Source organism: Orycteropus afer, unplaced genomic scaffold (assembly GCF_000298275.1).
Source record: "Orycteropus afer afer isolate SDZICR_OR568_19922 unplaced genomic scaffold, OryAfe1.0 scaffold00058, whole genome shotgun sequence".
Taxonomy (NCBI): Eukaryota; Metazoa; Chordata; class Mammalia; order Tubulidentata; family Orycteropodidae; genus Orycteropus; species Orycteropus afer.
In genome coordinates, this window is record NW_006921645.1 from 2,302,809 (window position 1) to 2,320,926 (window position 18,118).

Sequence of the window (18,118 nt, forward strand, 5' to 3'; positions counted from 1 at the left end):
CTGATGAGAAAGGAATACTTAACAGGTTGAGTAAAAATTTTTAACTATAGATCAGACTTGTGAAAAACAATTTTCAATATTTTTAAGTAGAAATTTCTAAATTTTAGTACTAATTCCACTCACTTTCCTCATTATCATTTAAGAAAATAAATGTAAACATACAAATTAGACTTGTCCATAAAGAAAAGTTGGATAGTTTTTTTCTTAAAACTTTAGATGATTTATGTTATTTAATATTATTAAATGTTCTATTTTACCTCTGAACCCTTTCCTTTAACTTTTCCTCGCTGGGCGTTTTTCATTTGTTCATGGTATTGCTCTGTAAGTAAAGCTGACAATACATAGAGCTTCTTAACACGTAAAGGTTTAGTTCTTTTCTTTGCTTCTTCATCTGCAATCTTCAAAAATTTTAAAACTTTAAGATATTTCTTAATATATAGTTGTACAAATATAATCATTTCCAAAATTAACTATAATTTGATTCTTCAAAATGGAAGAAAAGTAATAAAGTGGAATATCACATAATATCTATTATGATAAATACTTAAAAACTCATGTTATTTATCCCTTGGAATTAAAACTCTTATCCATGTTAGGAAACAAGAAGTGTGTTAAATAACTAAAGAGAACGAAGAAAGCTTTCATGGAATGGGTAATCTTTTCCATAATATCAAACCAAACCAAACCAAACTCACTGCCAAGGAGTCAGATCCAACTCGTTTGTAGTGACCCCTCCTTGTGTTTCTGAGGTGGCATCACTATGGAAGTAGATTGCCCAACCTTCCTTCTGAGAAGTAGCTGGTGGGTTTGAACTGCCATCCTTCTGGTTAGCAGTCAAATGCCTTAGGCACTATGCCACCAGAGCTCCTTTTCATAGTACAGAGGGATTTAAAGTAATGTTCCAAACACACAGATATGATGGAGTTCACATGGTACATATTCAGAAGTTTAAATTTAAACCATTTTAAGGAAATTTTTTCTCCTCTATTACATCAAACAAGAAAGCATAGTGCCCCTTCCTTGGGTTTCCGAGGCGGTATCTCTACAGAGTAGATTGCCCAGTCTTCCTTCTAAGAAATGGCTGGTGGGTTTGAACCACCAGCCTTCTGGTTAGCAGTCAAATGCCTTAGGCACTATGCCACCAGATCCTCCAAGAAAACAGAATAGAACATAAAATTTGCATACATTTATACTATGCTAGTCATTCTCTCTAAACGAATATTATAAAAAGTGTAATGTTTTTAAACTTTTACATTTAAAAGAATTCAAAATTATGTTGATTATCATCAGGATTTATATCCTAGTGAAGGGAATTTGTACTTTGCTATCCCTGCAAATTCTACAATTCTTTGTTACCTTCAGTATTAAGCAAATATACAATTATTTAGGTATAAGGTGCTAGTACTAATAAATAGCCTTGTTAATAAAAGGTAATACTACTAAGATAATATACAGTTATAGAAATAAAAAAGCCAGAGGGGTTTTATTGTAACAAATATTTGTTCACAAAGAAAATACAAAATATGTTCCTTTATCCTTAGTACATAAGAAAACACTTGTTAACTGCAACATACCAGATACACACCAACCAAGATTATCACATTACCTTAAACATCAGTTTAGCAGCATCAAAAAAGTAATTGGCTTTCCGATAGAGTTCTATGGCATCAAGAGTCTTATTCTTTTCCAATAAATGAGATGCATACCTAGCTAGCAGGGATCCAATTTCTTTCATACTATGAGTTTTAGCTAATTCAACAGCTTTGTTCCACTGAGGAGGGAAAAAAATTTTCAGTTACTGAAATATTTCTAGCCACATATGTCATAAAATTCACATAATAAAGCTTTAAGTGTACAATAAGAAATGTTATCATTTTAAAATTAAAAATTGGTAAATGTTTTTAAACCATTTATATTACAATCAGAGCAATGATAAGCTAAACATGTCAAGATGATTAAATGATCTAAAGATAAGACTTTGACAGAAGTGAAGAAGAGTGAAGAAAAACAAGGGCATTTGGAAGCAATCAGCCCTAGGACATGATGGACCTTGAGACCAGAAGACCTAGATGATGCCTGGCTCCCAAGGCCAACCACTCAGGAAGGGATCAAAACTGGAGATCCTGGATAGAGTGGGAAGAAAAATGTGGAACAAAATAAAAAAACACAATAATGACCAGAATTACTGGTTGGATGGAGTCTGGTGGAACCCTCAAGACTATAGCCCTGGGATAAAACTTACTCTCAAGGGCTGGCTCTCACCCTAATAGTAAATAAGACTTACACGCAGAACACTCAACTCAGGGTGATGCACCCACTTAGTCTATGGAGATACATCCCTTGGAGCAATCGGCCATGGGGCACCAGAGGGGCAACATTCACACAGAGGAAAAGCTGGACACACAGAAGTGCATAACTAAGAAGGGCAGGGGGTGGGGGTGGGGAGTGTTACTGGGAAGGGAGAGAAGGAGAGTAGATTAGGGTTGTTGGGGATGGTAATTGGAGAATGAAACCAAATATACACGAAATGTTGAATGCAAAACCAATTCTGTTCTGTAAATATGCACCTAAAGCATAATTAAAATAAAAAAGAGAAGAAAAATAAGACTTTGATTTGTTTAAGAAGTGCATCTGAAAAAGAAAGCTTCAAACTTTATAATCACATTAATCTTATTATTCTAATTTTGTACAAACTATGTACAAGAAAAAGATACACTTGTTTATTTGTTTATAATAAAACAAAATATGCAATCTCAATTAAGAAAATGCCCTATCAGATTTAACACAAAAATCATTTTTATAAAGCAAAGGGAACTTTATAAATACTTTAAGGAAAATACTTAAAGGAATACATTGCTACTTTGTGGATTGATAGTCAGCAATTTCTATTATAATTCTGCACTTTTAGTTAAATTTCAGCTCTTAAAAATATCAAATATATATTTTCTATAAAGAGGAAGGAAAACAGATTTGCCAAAATAAATATTGATAAAGTAACTCAATCCTTTCCTCTGGAAATAACCATTAACTGGTCCTTCTCTGGAAACAAAATCCAACCCTAATAAATTCAGAAAATAATAAAGTTACTTCCTGACAAAAACTTGCCAGAATGAAAGTGCAAGGTTTGTTCATGTTCCCACACTGAATTAGTTATGAATGGGTCATCCTGATGGTCGTAACTCAAGAGATAAATGCAAACTCCAACATTTTCTCAGTCTAACTAAGTAAGACTATCTAGTTCCCTTCATAAAATTCATCTCACGTTCTCCAGCCCTTATACTGGCAACCATCTTAAAAGGATGAATATGGTAACTTTAAAAGGAGTGGTACCCAGCTACCACCGTCAACCACTCAGAATGGGATCAGCGCAGGAGATCCTGGATAGAGTGGGAAAACAATGTGGAACAAAACTCAAAATCGTAAAAAAAAAAACCAGGTTTACTGGTCTAATACAGCCTGGTGAGACTCCCAAACTCCCAAGACTATGGCCCTTATTTACTCTTTAGGACTGGAACTAAACTCACTCTCGTGGTTTCCAGCCAAACAACAGACAGGCGTATAGGGTGAACATTTACATCAAGGAGATACACTCCTTAGAGTGATCAATCACGGGAGAACAGAAGGACAGTGTGTGCACAGGGAGATAGGTGGGGGGTGGGTAGAGGGAGTTAGTAATGCATAGGAAACAAGGACACTGGAAAGAGGTAGCTACAGAAAGGAAGTGGGAAGAAAGCTAGAGAGCTGTTACATTGTGGAGAACTGCAGTCAATGTCATGAAACAAAATGTGTATGAACTGCTATATGGAAAATGAATTTGCTATGTAAACTTTACCCAAATCACAGTAATTTTTTTTTTTTCTTTAAGGAGCTCTAGTGGTATAGTAAGGCATTTGGTTTAATTTTGGAGACTTTAATTTTGCTTTGACTCAAAACTCCTAAAGAGAACAAGCTACACAGTTTGTATCTTTTAGTTCCTTACTTGGTTGAGATGTACACAGGTATCCACTGCTGCCTTTGGTTGGTTACATTTCAAAAATGCTGTCACAGCTTGTTCACACATTCCAACTCTCACAAACATTCGTGCTATTTCCTGTAGGAAAAAAAAATATTCTATCAGATTTCATCGGCCAAGGAAATCACTTATATTTTAATTTGGCAAAACGTTATAGGAACTTAACAATATTAAATTTACTGGTTGTTGTTGTGAAGTGCCATCAAGTCTATTTTTGATTCACAGTAACCCCATGTGACAGAGCAGATCACCAGGTCTTTCTCCCACAGAGCTGGAGCCACTGGGTGTGTTTGAACTGCTAAACTTTCAGTCAGCAGCTGAGCACTTAACTGTTGTACCACAGAGCTCCTTAAATGTACTGGTTAGTAACAGTAATTTTTCTTTTAAATAGATAGGGGCAAAGGTTACAACTCAGAGAGGATGCTAAAGCATCACATTCTATAAAACTAGTGCTTCACCTGTTCACATTGTGGATCTGATTTTTAATCAAGTCCTGAATATACTGTACTCTTCTCTCAGTTCAGTAGCTAGTTTACAGAGATGTCAAGCTCCAAAACAAACCTCATACCAGTAGGTGAAAAAAAAATTTTTTTAAGGTAATTGATGGTATACTCAATGTGAATCGTTAATTAGAGGCTTAAGAAAAACATAGGAGTTCAAAGACCTCTCAAATACCTTTAAAAAGAAATGCCCTAGAGAAATTTGCCATCACTCCCAGTTCAGAAAACTAGACCCAAAACAGAACTCCCATGGAGGGTGATGGGAGGGAAGGAGAACCGAACACAAACTAATCATACTTGTTTAGCTGCATTCTTCCTTTCCAGAAAATCTTTGTCTCTTTCTGAGCTCTGATAGCTTAGTGCCTAAGGCATTTTGACTGCTAACCAGAAATCTGGCGGTTGTAGTGATTTGTAGTGATATGCCTCAGAAACCCAAGGAGGGGTCACTATGAGTCCAATCCCACTCAAAGACAAGTGTGTTTGGTTTTTGAATATCTAATTGGCTAGAGTTTTTCTTCCTCTACCCCCACTTCTAAAATACTTTGTGAATATCATAAAAGCATATTTTAAATCCATCTTTTAAAAGTTTATATTTTTCGGCTCATAAAGTAACATACTCTTATGGTAAAAAAAAAGTTAGAAACCACGAAAATTTAAAATTATTCATAATCTTGTTATTGTTATGTTATGTGCTGTCAAGTTGGCCCGACCCATAGTGACCCCTCCTTGGGTTTCCGAGGCAGTATCACTACAGAAGTAGGATTGCCCAACCTTCCTTCCGAGATTCATAACCTTACTACTCATAAACGCTCAAGCTCCAAGTTCACTGCCATCAAGTCGATTCCAAGTTATAGCGACCCCCTTTGAGTTTCTGAGGCAGTAAATCTTTATGGAAGTAGATTGCCCAGTCTTCTTTCCACAGAGTGGCTGATGGGCTTGAACTGCTAGCCCCTTCAGTTAGCAGTCAAATGCCCCAGGCACTATGCCACCAAAGCTTCTGTCAATATTCTAGTGTATTTCCTAATATTCTTGTCCTATTTATATATGTACATATGTGGGTATGCAGTATTAATTATCATATATATACACAGATATAGATACAGATTTGTATCCTACATTTCTCACTTCAAGATTATATACATTTTCCCTTGTTAAAAATTTTTCTAAAACTTGATTTCCTATTTGCAGTATACTTACAATTTTTTATTATTTAATTATTATTATAGCTATAATTTTTTAGTACTCACTGTGTAATATTATTACTCTGGAACTTAAAGCAATTCTTTTTTTTTCTTCATCAGACACACCCTAACAGATGACACTAGTGTAGGATACACTATCCTCATAACCAGGGTTATAAGTAATTTGTTTCTTTCCCAATCAAGAAAACACAAAGGACTAAGTATAAAGGTAAGTGAGAATGCCATTGTTAGTGATAACTGCTCTAATTCAGGGAAGAATGAATTATCACAATTCTATACCTATCCATTAATTAATAAACAAATTTTTGTTGTGGATATATATCATCCGGGCCCTGTAGCTGAGACTTGTTAACTCTATAGGCATTGTACAGCTCAGTGATTTGCCTTTTGGATAAAACAAATAAGATACAAACTCACACATATTGTTGTTGTTTGCCGTAGAGTTGGCCCCGACTCATAGCGACCCCTCCTTGGGTTTCTGAGGCAGTATCACTATGGAAGTAGGATTGCCCAACCTTCCTTACGAGGAGTGGCTGGTGGGTTTGAACTGCCAGCCTTCTGGTAAGCAGTCAAGTGCCTTAGGCACTATGCTACCAGAGCTCCTATCATACATATTATTCAACAATTAATTAAAAGAGGTTTCAAAGGAACATTGAAAATAAACTTATAGAAAATTCCTTCAGTTTCTTTTTTAATATTAAATACTTTATTGTGACTATAACCTATTGTCAAACAATCTTTTTAAACTTTTGTTGCAGCAAATTTCAAACATGTCACACATACTACTACCCCCATACACCCTGAATTATTTTGAAATAAATCCCTGACAACATATCATCTCATCTGTAACTATCCCATGTATACGGCCAACCTTTAAAAACAATTTTATAAAACCAAAGGGAGTGTACAACACTGTGACCATATTATGGTAGTAGGATTATGACTGATTTTGTCTTCCATTTTCAAAATTCTCTAATATATATTAAAACAAATAAACAAACTCACTGCCATCAAGTTGTTCCTGTAATTAAAAGTACCATTTCATGTCTAAGAAGCTATAAAATTATGGATTAATTAGAATTCCCTATGACATAAAAACCTTATAAAATAAGCTAACAACTCCAAAAACTAAAATTTACAATACATACTGGAAGTAATTTATTGTTTTCTGGAAGTGAATTGGTAAGACGCTCTAATCCCTCATAATCTTCCAACATATAATAACATTCAGCTAAGCGTTCCTGGTTCTGTCCTTGTACATAATATTGTACAGCATTCAACCTATGGAAATGAAAAAAAGAAAACTTTTAAAACAAACGTGAATCTCTTGCAAATAAGCACTTTCATCAAAAATGCTTCATCACTGAAATTACCCCTATTAATATTACTCCATGCATCATCTTCAGTTACAGAATACCTTTGAAGCATGTAATGTGGGGGTGGGGGGGAAATACTGTAGCATATTTTAGTGGCAATGTTCTTTAAAAATTCATAAGAAATATTATTTAATCTGATATATGATATAGTGTTTCCTAACACCAACACAAATAGATAAGGCATACTGATTAAAATTAAAATAAGAAAAGCCAGTAACTGCTAAAAATAATCCCTCATAATAAAACATATATACTTTTTTCCCCCAGTTATAAATGATACAATATCTTACAATGATATACTATACTCTCAAACAGTTCAAAGTTGCTTGCAGTTCCAGTGAAGCACAAGTAAGGATCGCTTGCTTACCAGTGTGAATCTAGAATTTATTTGAATTTTAGGATCAAGGATGGTCTTCAATTCCTTAGTATTATTTCAAAGAGAGGTTCTCAGGCAGCTACAATTTAAAGTGCAGCATGAATAGAAGTGATGCTCTAGAGAGGTTACATACCACTTTTGTCGATCAGCAAAGTAGTCTCCGATGGCATTGTGAGCTTGCTCAAGGAGACTGTCATCTGCATCACCAGATCCAGTTTTCAGAAGTTGGAGGACTCTAAACCAATCTCCCAATTTCAGCCGGAGGCCAATAGCAAGATCCCTACAAACAATGGCACTCATTCTTCATTCATTCAACAAATATTAAGTTCCTAGTAGGAGCACTGGTGGCATGGTGCCTAAGGCACTTGATTGCTAACCAGAAGGCTAGCAGTTCAAATCCACCAGCCACTCCTTGGAAGGAAGGTTGGGGAATCTACTTTCGTAGTGATACCATCTCGGAAACCCAAGGAGGGGTCGCTATAAGTCGGATCCAACTCCACAGCAGTGGTTGCATTGCGTTGCGTACTATGTGCTAGGCACAGTTCTAAGTGCTGAGACTACACAGAAATACACAGAGAAAGTAACTTTCCAAACACTTTAGAACTTAAAATGGTCTTTAAACTTGACCATAAAACTTGGCATGACCAGGCACAGAGGTAATGGAAAGGAACTGGAATGGGAAAAATGAAACAGTTTTCTGCTTTTCACTTTTCCCTCACTTCTAATTTTTTTAAATAGAACAACAATTTAAATAATAATCACTAATTTTCACCAATTTCTTAGATACGACCAGATTTATCTCAAAACAAAATATAGAGCAAACACATGTAATGGTTTTAAATTTCTATTCAGGGCTTAAGTGTTGTATAAGGGATCAAAACTGTAAGTATAAATAAAAGTAATTTAAATCAGACATAATAATGTTTATAGCTAAATGATGTTCCTACATTATTTTATATAAATAAAAAAATTAAATATAAAGAATAAAACAATATCTAAATATCTTTACTTTTTATTGAATGCTCCTTGATAAGAGAAAATTAATGGCCTAATTCAAAAGGAGAACCCAAATAATGAGCTCTGTAATAAATGATAAAAGCCACCTAGTATCTGAAATCCTACCATATTTTTTTTTCTTACTAAATGAAAAATCTCCCATGCTCAGTCATTAATAGATGTACAACCTAAGATGAAAGCTCCCCTAAATTACAAGGCATATATTAATGAAGGATATGCAGAATATATAGGTTGTAATCCACACTGAAAATTATTTTCTAAACAAAAGAATGTAATGCATTTACTCTATTTCACATACCCCAGTTTTGCTTTTTTTGTTTTAAAAAAGGAAAAAAAAAAACCTCTGAAATGCTCTGGGATGCCTGGAATTTGATAAATTACCTTCTGTCCATATCCAGGTACATTCTTTCAGCCTCTTCAAACCTGCCAAAGTAGGCCACAACTTCAGCCTGCTTCATTGACTCACTCTGTAGATTGCCCAGGCGCTTCACAAACTTAATGCCTTGATAATCTTTGCAGCGCACAAATGCTTGCTCTGCAGTTTGCAAGTCCAGTTTCTGAAGAGCTGCTTCAGCAAGAAGGCGCCTTTATTTAAAAAAAAAAAAAAAAGACACAAAAAGTTTACTGCAAATTATTGGTAATCATGTCTTGACCTGGAATTTAACTGTTTTATCTGCTGTTTTCTAGCAAAACATGGTAAGAAGTGATTAATTTACCATATTTAGACATTTTTCATATAATATTATGTTGAATATTTCCAAATCTAAAATGAATTTCTCTATTTAAAAAGAAGGGCAAAAATGGAAGATCCTGATGGAGTCTGGGATGGAGAACTGAGAGTTCAAAAACATACACCTGACATCTTAGGAGTTATTTTGTTTTGTTTTGTTTTTTAAATACCAAAGCCGGGGGTGTGGATTGTCCTCTATGAATTGAGATGCATCTTCAATTCCAACCTTCTCAATCAAAGCTCGACTATCTCGCAAGGACCGAATTTCAAAGTTAATTATATAATCCTTGTTTGGCTGCTCTGGATTCTAAAAGATGGAAAAAATGGAATTTCAAATAATTGCCTTTAGAATATGTATTCTTTTACAACAACAAAAAACAAACAAACAAAAAATGTATCATATTGTCATCACAAACAAAGAAAGAAATGCCCGTGTTTGGAGTCTTTTGAGTTATCTGGAAAACACTCAAAACCCACAAGTAAAGTCTCTTCTGTGGCTATCAGGCTGCCTGTAGTCAACAGTAGAAGGGGCCCCATACAGTTATATATCCTTTTTTCCTTCAGTTCAAATTGTTTTTTCCCCAAAGTGCTACTCTTTTGTGTCAAAAGTGCTGTTCCATCTCCACTGGAGCAAAAAACACCAAATACAACAGCCTCAAATCCATCACTCTTTCCTCTATTGTCCCCTGCCAGAAGCAATAAAATTGTTGCTTCATTTATCTAATGTTACCCAGCAGGAAAATAAATGAAGGGAAAGAAAAAGGATCAGTTTTCATCACTACTTTCTTTTTGTAATTTAGCAGGTTGGCCAAATTTTTTTAAAAAATAAAACCCAGTCTTAGAGAAAAAAGCTAGCTAATGGCTACAGAAAGGGAACAATAACTTATAAACAACTCAGTGATATTCTATATATTCCAAGTAATGAAAAAAATGAAGCATGAGACACAATCAGTACTCCATGTGTAACAAAGAAATGGTGCCCCAAGTTCAGAATTTTCTGAAAAGGTAAACTGGGCCACCCATACCACCTCCCAACTAAACCACTGTAGCTAGAAATGAGATCTTTAGAGAACTCCGGCAAAACAGAAGTCATATGGAAAAAGCATGAGGCTTGGATTCAAACACACCTAGGCTCAAATCCTAATTCCATTGCTTATTAGCTATATGACTACTCATTCCTCTCTCTGCCCACACAGGAATCAGTATCACCTTCACAAAATATAAATCCAACCATGTCACTCTCTTGCTTTATTCCACCACTGACTCCAGGATAAAGTTCAAACTCCATAGTGAGGCATGCTATATCCTTTATGACCTAGCCCCTGATTCCCATACTTGTTTCTGCCAGCACTGTAGATCACACACAGCAGCTTTGAAGTCAGACAGCTTGGAGTCAAGGCGTGCCTTTGCCCATTCCTAACTGGGTGACATTGGCATATCAGCTTTCTCTCCAAGCCGCAGATTCCTCATCTTAAAACATGGAGATAATAATCAACCTACTTCCTAGGATTGTGAAAATAAAATAAGAGAACATATATCAAGCATTTAGCACAATGCATAGCTACATTATTCACAATCCAGAACTGGCCAAAAGCTCTCTCTTGCTTCAGATAGATACACCTACACTGACTGAATCACAGCACCTCCAACTCTTTCAAGTAAGTAACAGAAATTTATTTTTTTTTAATTACCTTTAATATCTCATCCAAAAGAACAGATTTAATTTCTAAATCCTCAAAGTTACAAATATATCCAGAAGTCTGAATGGGTTCCTTTAAAGACAAAAATAAATGTTATTTTTAATTATGGAATATTTTAATATTTTCCCTCCTTTAAAAAGATTTTTAATTTTCTTCTTAAAATTTTCAAATGAACAAAAGTAGAGAGAATGTTATTAACCCTCATATGCATATCAGCTAAATAATTATTAACATAATATAATTATGATAAATATGCTTAATTTAATTTTTAGTCTAAAGTATTTTTAAAGTAAAGGAAATTATAGGAATGACGACATTTCACCCTTAAACACTTTAGCACATATCTCTAAAAGATAAGGACATTCTCTTACAAGATTATATTAGAATTATCACATCTAACATAATTAAAATTAATTCCCTAATAGCATCTAATTTCCAGTATGTTGTTGTTGTTAGGTGCCACTAAGTTGTCTCCGACTCACAGTGACCCTATGCACAGCAGAATGAAACACCACCCGGTCCTGTGCCAGCTCCGCAATCCTTGCTATACTTGAGTCCATTGCCGCAGCCACTGTGTTGCATCTCGTTGAGGGCCTTCCCCTCTTCTGTCGACCTTCCACCTTACCAAGCATGACATCCTTCTCCAGGGAACGATCCCTTCTGATAACATGACCAAAGTAAGTGAGACGAAGTCTGGCCATTCTTGCTTCCAAGGAGCCTTCTGGCTGCACTTCCTCCGGGACAGATCTGTTAGTTCTGTTAGCAGTCCATGGCACTTTCAGCATTCTTCACCAACTCAAAGGCATCAATTCTTCTTCGGTCTTCCTTATTCATTGTCCAGCTCTCACATGCATATGAGGTGACTGAAAATATCATGGCTTGGGTCAGGCATACCTTAGTCCTCAAGGAGATATCTTTGCTCCTCAGCACTTGAAAGAGGTCCGCAGCAACTTGCCCAGTGCTATACGTCATCTGATGTCCTGACTGCTTCCATCGGGTTCGATTATAGAACCAAGCAATGTGCAGTCTTTGACAACTTCAATCTTTTCTCCATTCATCGTGATGCTGCTTACAGGTCCAGTTGTGAGTATTTTTATTTTCTTTATATTGAGATACAATCCACAATGCAGACTTATTCTTCAATCTTCATCAGTAAGTGCTTCAAGTCATCCTCACTTTCAGCAAGCAAAGTTGTGTCATCAGCACATCGCAGTGTGGTAGTTAAATTTGTATGTCAACTCGGCTGGGCCTGGTTGAGTGGTTGGGCAGCTGGTGGTAGTAATTTCCCACGATAAGACTGGCAGTCAACTCCATGGTGGGATCTACCACGAGCAGCTGAATAGCTGCCTTTGGGATGTGGTCTGCTTCCTGTATATAAGGAAAAGCCTTGGGGATATAGTCTCTAGCTTATGACACGCTTGGATCCTGCATGTAGCCGTGTCAGTGTTCAGCAGCCTGCCATGCTCTGCTGACCATGGGACTTAAAATGAACTTAAATTAATGGCCTTCCATGTGGTTTGGTAACATCAGGACTATGCCTTTTTACTTGTCAACCTTGGGCTTGTCAGCCTCAGCAGCCAGCAGCTGACTGAGTGAAGAAATGCTTCTAGCTCCAGTGGGCCAGGAGCAGGAGGCAGAGCTGGATCCCAAGGTTGAGGGGCTTTCACCCAGCCCCTAGAGCCTGGCACTTTAAACTCAGACTTAAAGCCTCCAAACTATAAGAGAACAAACTCCTGTTTGCTAAGGCCATCCCATTTATGGTATATTCTTGTCAGAGCAGCACTAGGTAACCAGACACACAGGTTGTTAATGATTCTTCCTCCAATTCTGATCCCACGTTCTTCTTCATATAGTCCAGCTTCTCAGATTACTTGCTCAGCATATAGATTGAATAAGTATGGTGAAAATATACAACCCTGAGGCACTCCCTTCTTTATTTTAAACCATGCAGTGTCCCCTTGTTCTGTTCAATGACACCCTTCTAGTCTATGAACAGGTTCCTCATGAGTACAATTGAGTGTTCTGGGACATTCATTCTTCTCAATGTTATCCACAATTCATTATAATCCACACAATCAAATGCTTTGGCCTAGTCAGTAAAATACAGGTAAATATCTTTCTGGTATTCTTTGCTGTGAGCCAAGATCTATCTGACATCAGCAATGATATCCCTTGTTCCACATCCTCTTCTGAATCCAGCTTGCACCTCTGGAAGTTCTCTGTGAATACACTGCGCAACACTTTTTGAATTATGTTCAGTAAGGTTTTACTTGCATGTGGTATTAATGATATTGTTTGATAATTTCCACATTCTGTGGGATCACCTTTCTTTGGAATGGATACCAATATGGATCTCTTCCAGTCAGTTGGCCTGGTAGCTGGCCTTCAGATCTCTTGGCATAACCAAGTGAGTGCCTCCAGTGGGGCATAATGTTTCTCAAAATATCTCAATGGGTATATACAGCATAAAGTTTCCCAATTAATCCAAAATGTCTTATATAACTTGATAGCTTTAATTTGTGGGATTCAACATTAAATTTCATTCTTAAGAAAAAAAAAAATAACAAACACTAATATTTGTATCTAAGTACATATATCAATGAAGCCCCATACCATACTGAAAAGAATGTGCTCTGTAACATTAGACAGACTGTTGTGATATACTTCTTATTTGCCAATATGTAAACATATGAGTCTGCTATATGTATCTTATCCTGGTATCATACACAATAAAAACTACACTTGTAGAGAAAAAATACAGCATTTGCATATTATAATTTAAAGAAGCTGCCCTAAAAAAATGGATATAAATATTACGTAAATAAAAAGAAAACCTCTCAATGTCTTAATGCCTCCAAGAATACTATAAAAAATATGATAATGTTGTTTGGTAGAAATAATAGCAGAATTTTAAAGCTTTGTCAGCATTTATATCATAATAAATAGGAAGCAACCAAAACCAAAATGAAATAATATATTTTTATAGTTCTGAAAGTTAGTCTTTCATGTGGAATAGGACAGAAACCACAGAAATTGTAATGAAAAGAAGTTATCAAGAAAGATTAACATAAGAGGTGAAAATCAGTTTAGTATGTCTACATTTAAGAATGAGGCACTTGCATGCACAATCTCTGTTTACTGGGTTTGAAAATGCTTATTTTCTTTTTAAAAGTATAAATTATTGGTTAAAATAGACATAAGAAATTTTATTTTCTCAAAAAGATTATATTGCATAAAAGGAAATAATAAGTTTTATGAACAATAAACTATTAAAGAATCAGAAAGAAATTTAATTCAAAAAGAAAGTATATATAATGAGATATTTCTTATAAATTATAGGGGTATATCATGAGATAAGAAGCTCTGGTAGCATAGTGGCTAAGGCATTTGACTGCTAACCAGAAGGCTGGCAGTTCAAACCCACCAGCCATTCCTCAGAAGGAAGATGGAGCAATCTACTTCCGTAGTGATACTGCCTCGGAAACCCAAGGAGGGGTCGGCTATGAGTTGGGTCCAACTCAATGGCACACAGCAACAACAACAAAAAATCATGAGATAATTATTTTGATACAATATGTAAATAAAACATACTAAACCAAACCAAACTCACTGCCATCAAGTCAATTATTTGTATAAAAATGTTTACCTTTAGAATTTTTTCGGCTAGATAATGCAGACAAAGCAAGATAGTGAAAAGAAAAGTAGCTATAAAAGATGATCTGTGGACTACTGGTAGTATAGTATCTAAGGCACTTGATTGCTAACCAGAAGACTGGCAGTTCAAACCCACCAGCCAATCCTTGGAAGGAAGGTTGGGCAATCTACTTCCATAGTGATACCACCTCAGAAACCCAAGAAGGGGTCGCTATGAGTCAGGTTCAACTCAATGGCACATAATAAAAACACCACCACCAGAAACAGAGAGAAAAGGAGAAAGTTGGAGTGAGAGAGTATAGTACTTAATATGGCCCTTCTAGCCAGAGTCTTATGTTTGTGATGTAGCCTCTATGCCTCTGGTTATAGTCTCATTTTGAAGTGAGTTGTCCATTATGTTAATGAGGCAGAATTAGGGTGAGATATATCTTGAGTCACTGTCTTACTAGAGGTGGTGATTCTAGTCACTACCCTTAGTTTCCTTTAGGGTATGGTCTGCATCCAGTGTATATGAATGCTCTGGCAGTTTGCTCTCTGGCTTTGGATACTGCATGTGGTTCATCATCATCTGATCTCCAGTTCTTAGACTTGAGATAGAAGCCAGTCTTCTGACCAGCTGATTTAGGTCTGTCAGCCTGCAATCACTTGAGTGGGGAGAATCTTCCAGACTGACATCTGTCCTACAGATTTGGGACTTGCCAGCCTCCACAATCACATGAGCCATTTCCTTGGCAGTTCATGAGTTCTGTGAGACTTCACAGTGAATACAGAACTCTAAGACAGGAGGGAGAGTACTGAGGGGAGTAGGAAGAGTTGATATTAGAGCTGATGGACTGGTATAACAGTTTGGAAAAGTTGGATATCTGGAACATCTTTAATCTCTGCCTCCTAGGGACTAGGCTTGTGCTGATCCTTCTAAAAGAAATTATTTCAACAGAAAGAGATCAAAAACCAAGAGTTTTTCAAATAATCTAACATTATTGGTACATACAAATGTCTAGGTAATTCAGATTTTAAAAAATTCAACTTCTGTTTGAATTACTGTAACCAATTTTTATTTTTCCAAATTCACTAGATATCTATCCACATTTCATACGGATATAAAGTTATAGACCAGTGGTCTTCAAAGGAGGGTACATTCACCCAGTCAGTATGTGAAATATTTGTTTTTATCAAAAACATTATTGTAAGCCTTACTAATGTATAATATAGGAAAATATACTGGTATCCTTTTTCAGTATAGAAGTTAGAACGTCCCATAAAATGTACAATATAACAAATATCCTGAGCTGGCCTTACTGATCGATTCAATTTTAGCATACTCTGACATTCTTAAGTTTGAATGGGTCTAATTAAGTAGATTTAGGGATTGTATTATATAGTTGTAGCCCATCCTGACAAAATGAATAATAGCTTAAAAGCTTCCTGCAGAGAATTTGTGAATTAAAGGAAATGTTAATAATGTAAGCACAAGAAAACAAGAAAAGGCAGAAATGACACCTTCTTACTCCTAACACAAATTCTTGGATGAGCCACATTGCAAACTAAAAACAATGACAACATAATCAGATTTGACAAAAAGCAAACAATTAGCAACATAGCAGTTGTATCTTTTAACAAAATCTCTCTCTAAAGTATGTATTCTTGGAAGGAGGGTTGGTCAATCTACTTCTGTAGTGATACTACCTCGGAAACCCAAGAGGGGTCACTATGAGTTGGATCCAACTCAAAAACACATAACAACAACAACAAAGTGTGTATTATGCTTTAGACACTAGCTAGTAATAATATCTACCACTCTATCAGTCTGTCGTACTGTGGTGGCTTGTGTGTTGCTGTGAGGCTGGAGGCTTATGCCACCAATATTTCGAATACCATCAGGATCACCCACATGGACAAGTTTCAGCACAGCTTCCAAACTAACACTGGGAAAAAGGAAGAGAACACTTATCAAAAAATTGGCCAGTGAAAACTTTATGAACAGTAGTGAAATACTATCTGATATATTACTGGAAAGCTTTATGAACAACCCTGAAATATTGTCTGATATAGTGCAGGAAGATGAGCCCCTCAGGTTGAAAGGTACTCATTATACGACTGGGGAGGAACTCCCTCCTCAAAGTAGAGTCAACCTTAATGACATGGATGGAGTAAAGCTTTTGGGACCTCTATCTGATGATGGGGCACAACTCAAAACTGGAAGAAACAGCTGAGAACATCCATTCATAATCAGAATGTGGAATGTACAAAGTATGAATCTAGGAAAATTGGAAGTTGTCAAAAATTAAATGGAATACATAAAGATCAATATCCTAGGCATTAGTGAACTGAAATGGACTAGTTTTGGGCATTCTGAATCACATAAGCTACTATGCCGGCAATGACAAAGAGGAATGGCGTCATATTCATCATCACAAAGAATGGTTCAAGATCTATCCTGAAGTATAATGTTGTCAATGATGGGATAATATCCAGAGACCTATAAGGAAGACCAGTTAATACTATTATTCAAATTTACTCACCAACCACTAAAGCCAAAGATGAAGAAATTGAAGATTTTTACCAACTTCTGCAGTCTGAAATTAACCAAACATGCAATCAAGATGTATTGATTACTGATGACTGGAATGCAAAAGCTGGAAACAAAGGATAACCATCAGTAGGTAGAAAATGTGACCTTGGTGATAGAAATGATGATGCAGATCACATGACAGAATTTTGCAAGACCAATGACTTATTCATTGCAAATATCTTTTATCAACAACATAAACACCGGCTATACACGTCGACCTCAGCAGATGGAACACATAAGAATCATACTGACTACATCTGTTGAAAGAAACGATGGAGAAGCTCAATATCCATCAGTCCAAACAAGGCCAGGAACTAACTGTGGAACAGACCATCAACTGCTCATATGCAAGTTCAAGTTGAAGATGAAGAAAATTAAAACATGAGAGGCAAAATATGACCTTGACTATATCCCACGTGAATTTACAAATCATCTGAAAAAAAGATATGAAGTACTGAACACCAATGACCAAAAACCAGATGAGTTGTGACATGACATCAAGAGCATCACCCATAAAGCAAGAGGTCATTAAAAAGAAAAGAAAGGAAGAAAAGACCAAAATGGATATCAGAAGAGACTCTGAAACTTGTTCTCATGAATGGAGAGTAGCTAAAGCAAATGGAAGAAATGAGAAGATAAAAGAGCTCAACAGAAGATTTCTAAGTGCAGCTCAAGAAGACAAAGTAAAGTATTATAATGAAATGTGCAAAGACCTGGAGCTAGAAAACCAAAAGGAGAAAACACACTCAGCATTTCTCAAGCTGAAAGAACTGAAGAAAAAAATCAAGCCTTGAATTGCAAAATTGAAGGATTCTATGGGCAAAATGGATTGCCCAATCTTCCTCCCGAGGAGTGGCTGGTGGGTTTGAACCACCATATCTATCAAAAATTATGACTTTAATAAGGAGCAGGCCGGAAGAGCAGGGAAGGGGATAAAAGCCTTGAGCCCCAGGCTCACAGGTGAGGAGAGACAACGCAG

At 36.2% G+C, this 18,118-nt stretch overlaps 1 protein-coding gene across 1 annotated transcript in view; it reads right to left on the bottom strand.

The window, feature by feature from the left end:
* Window positions 1-18,118, bottom strand: part of WDR35 (WD repeat domain 35) — a 141,970-nt gene that overhangs the window by 26,904 nt on the left and 96,948 nt on the right. Inside the window, exons 18-25 of the mRNA XM_007939250.1 lie at window positions 10,905-10,985; window positions 9,384-9,520; window positions 8,865-9,068; window positions 7,600-7,746; window positions 6,863-6,995; window positions 3,980-4,090; window positions 1,607-1,771; window positions 258-398 (exon numbers count right to left, since the gene is read on the bottom strand). Coding sequence (XP_007937441.1) covers window positions 258-398; window positions 1,607-1,771; window positions 3,980-4,090; window positions 6,863-6,995; window positions 7,600-7,746; window positions 8,865-9,068; window positions 9,384-9,520; window positions 10,905-10,985 — 1,119 coding nt within the window. The remainder of the gene's footprint in view (window positions 1-257; window positions 399-1,606; window positions 1,772-3,979; window positions 4,091-6,862; window positions 6,996-7,599; window positions 7,747-8,864; window positions 9,069-9,383; window positions 9,521-10,904; window positions 10,986-18,118) is intronic.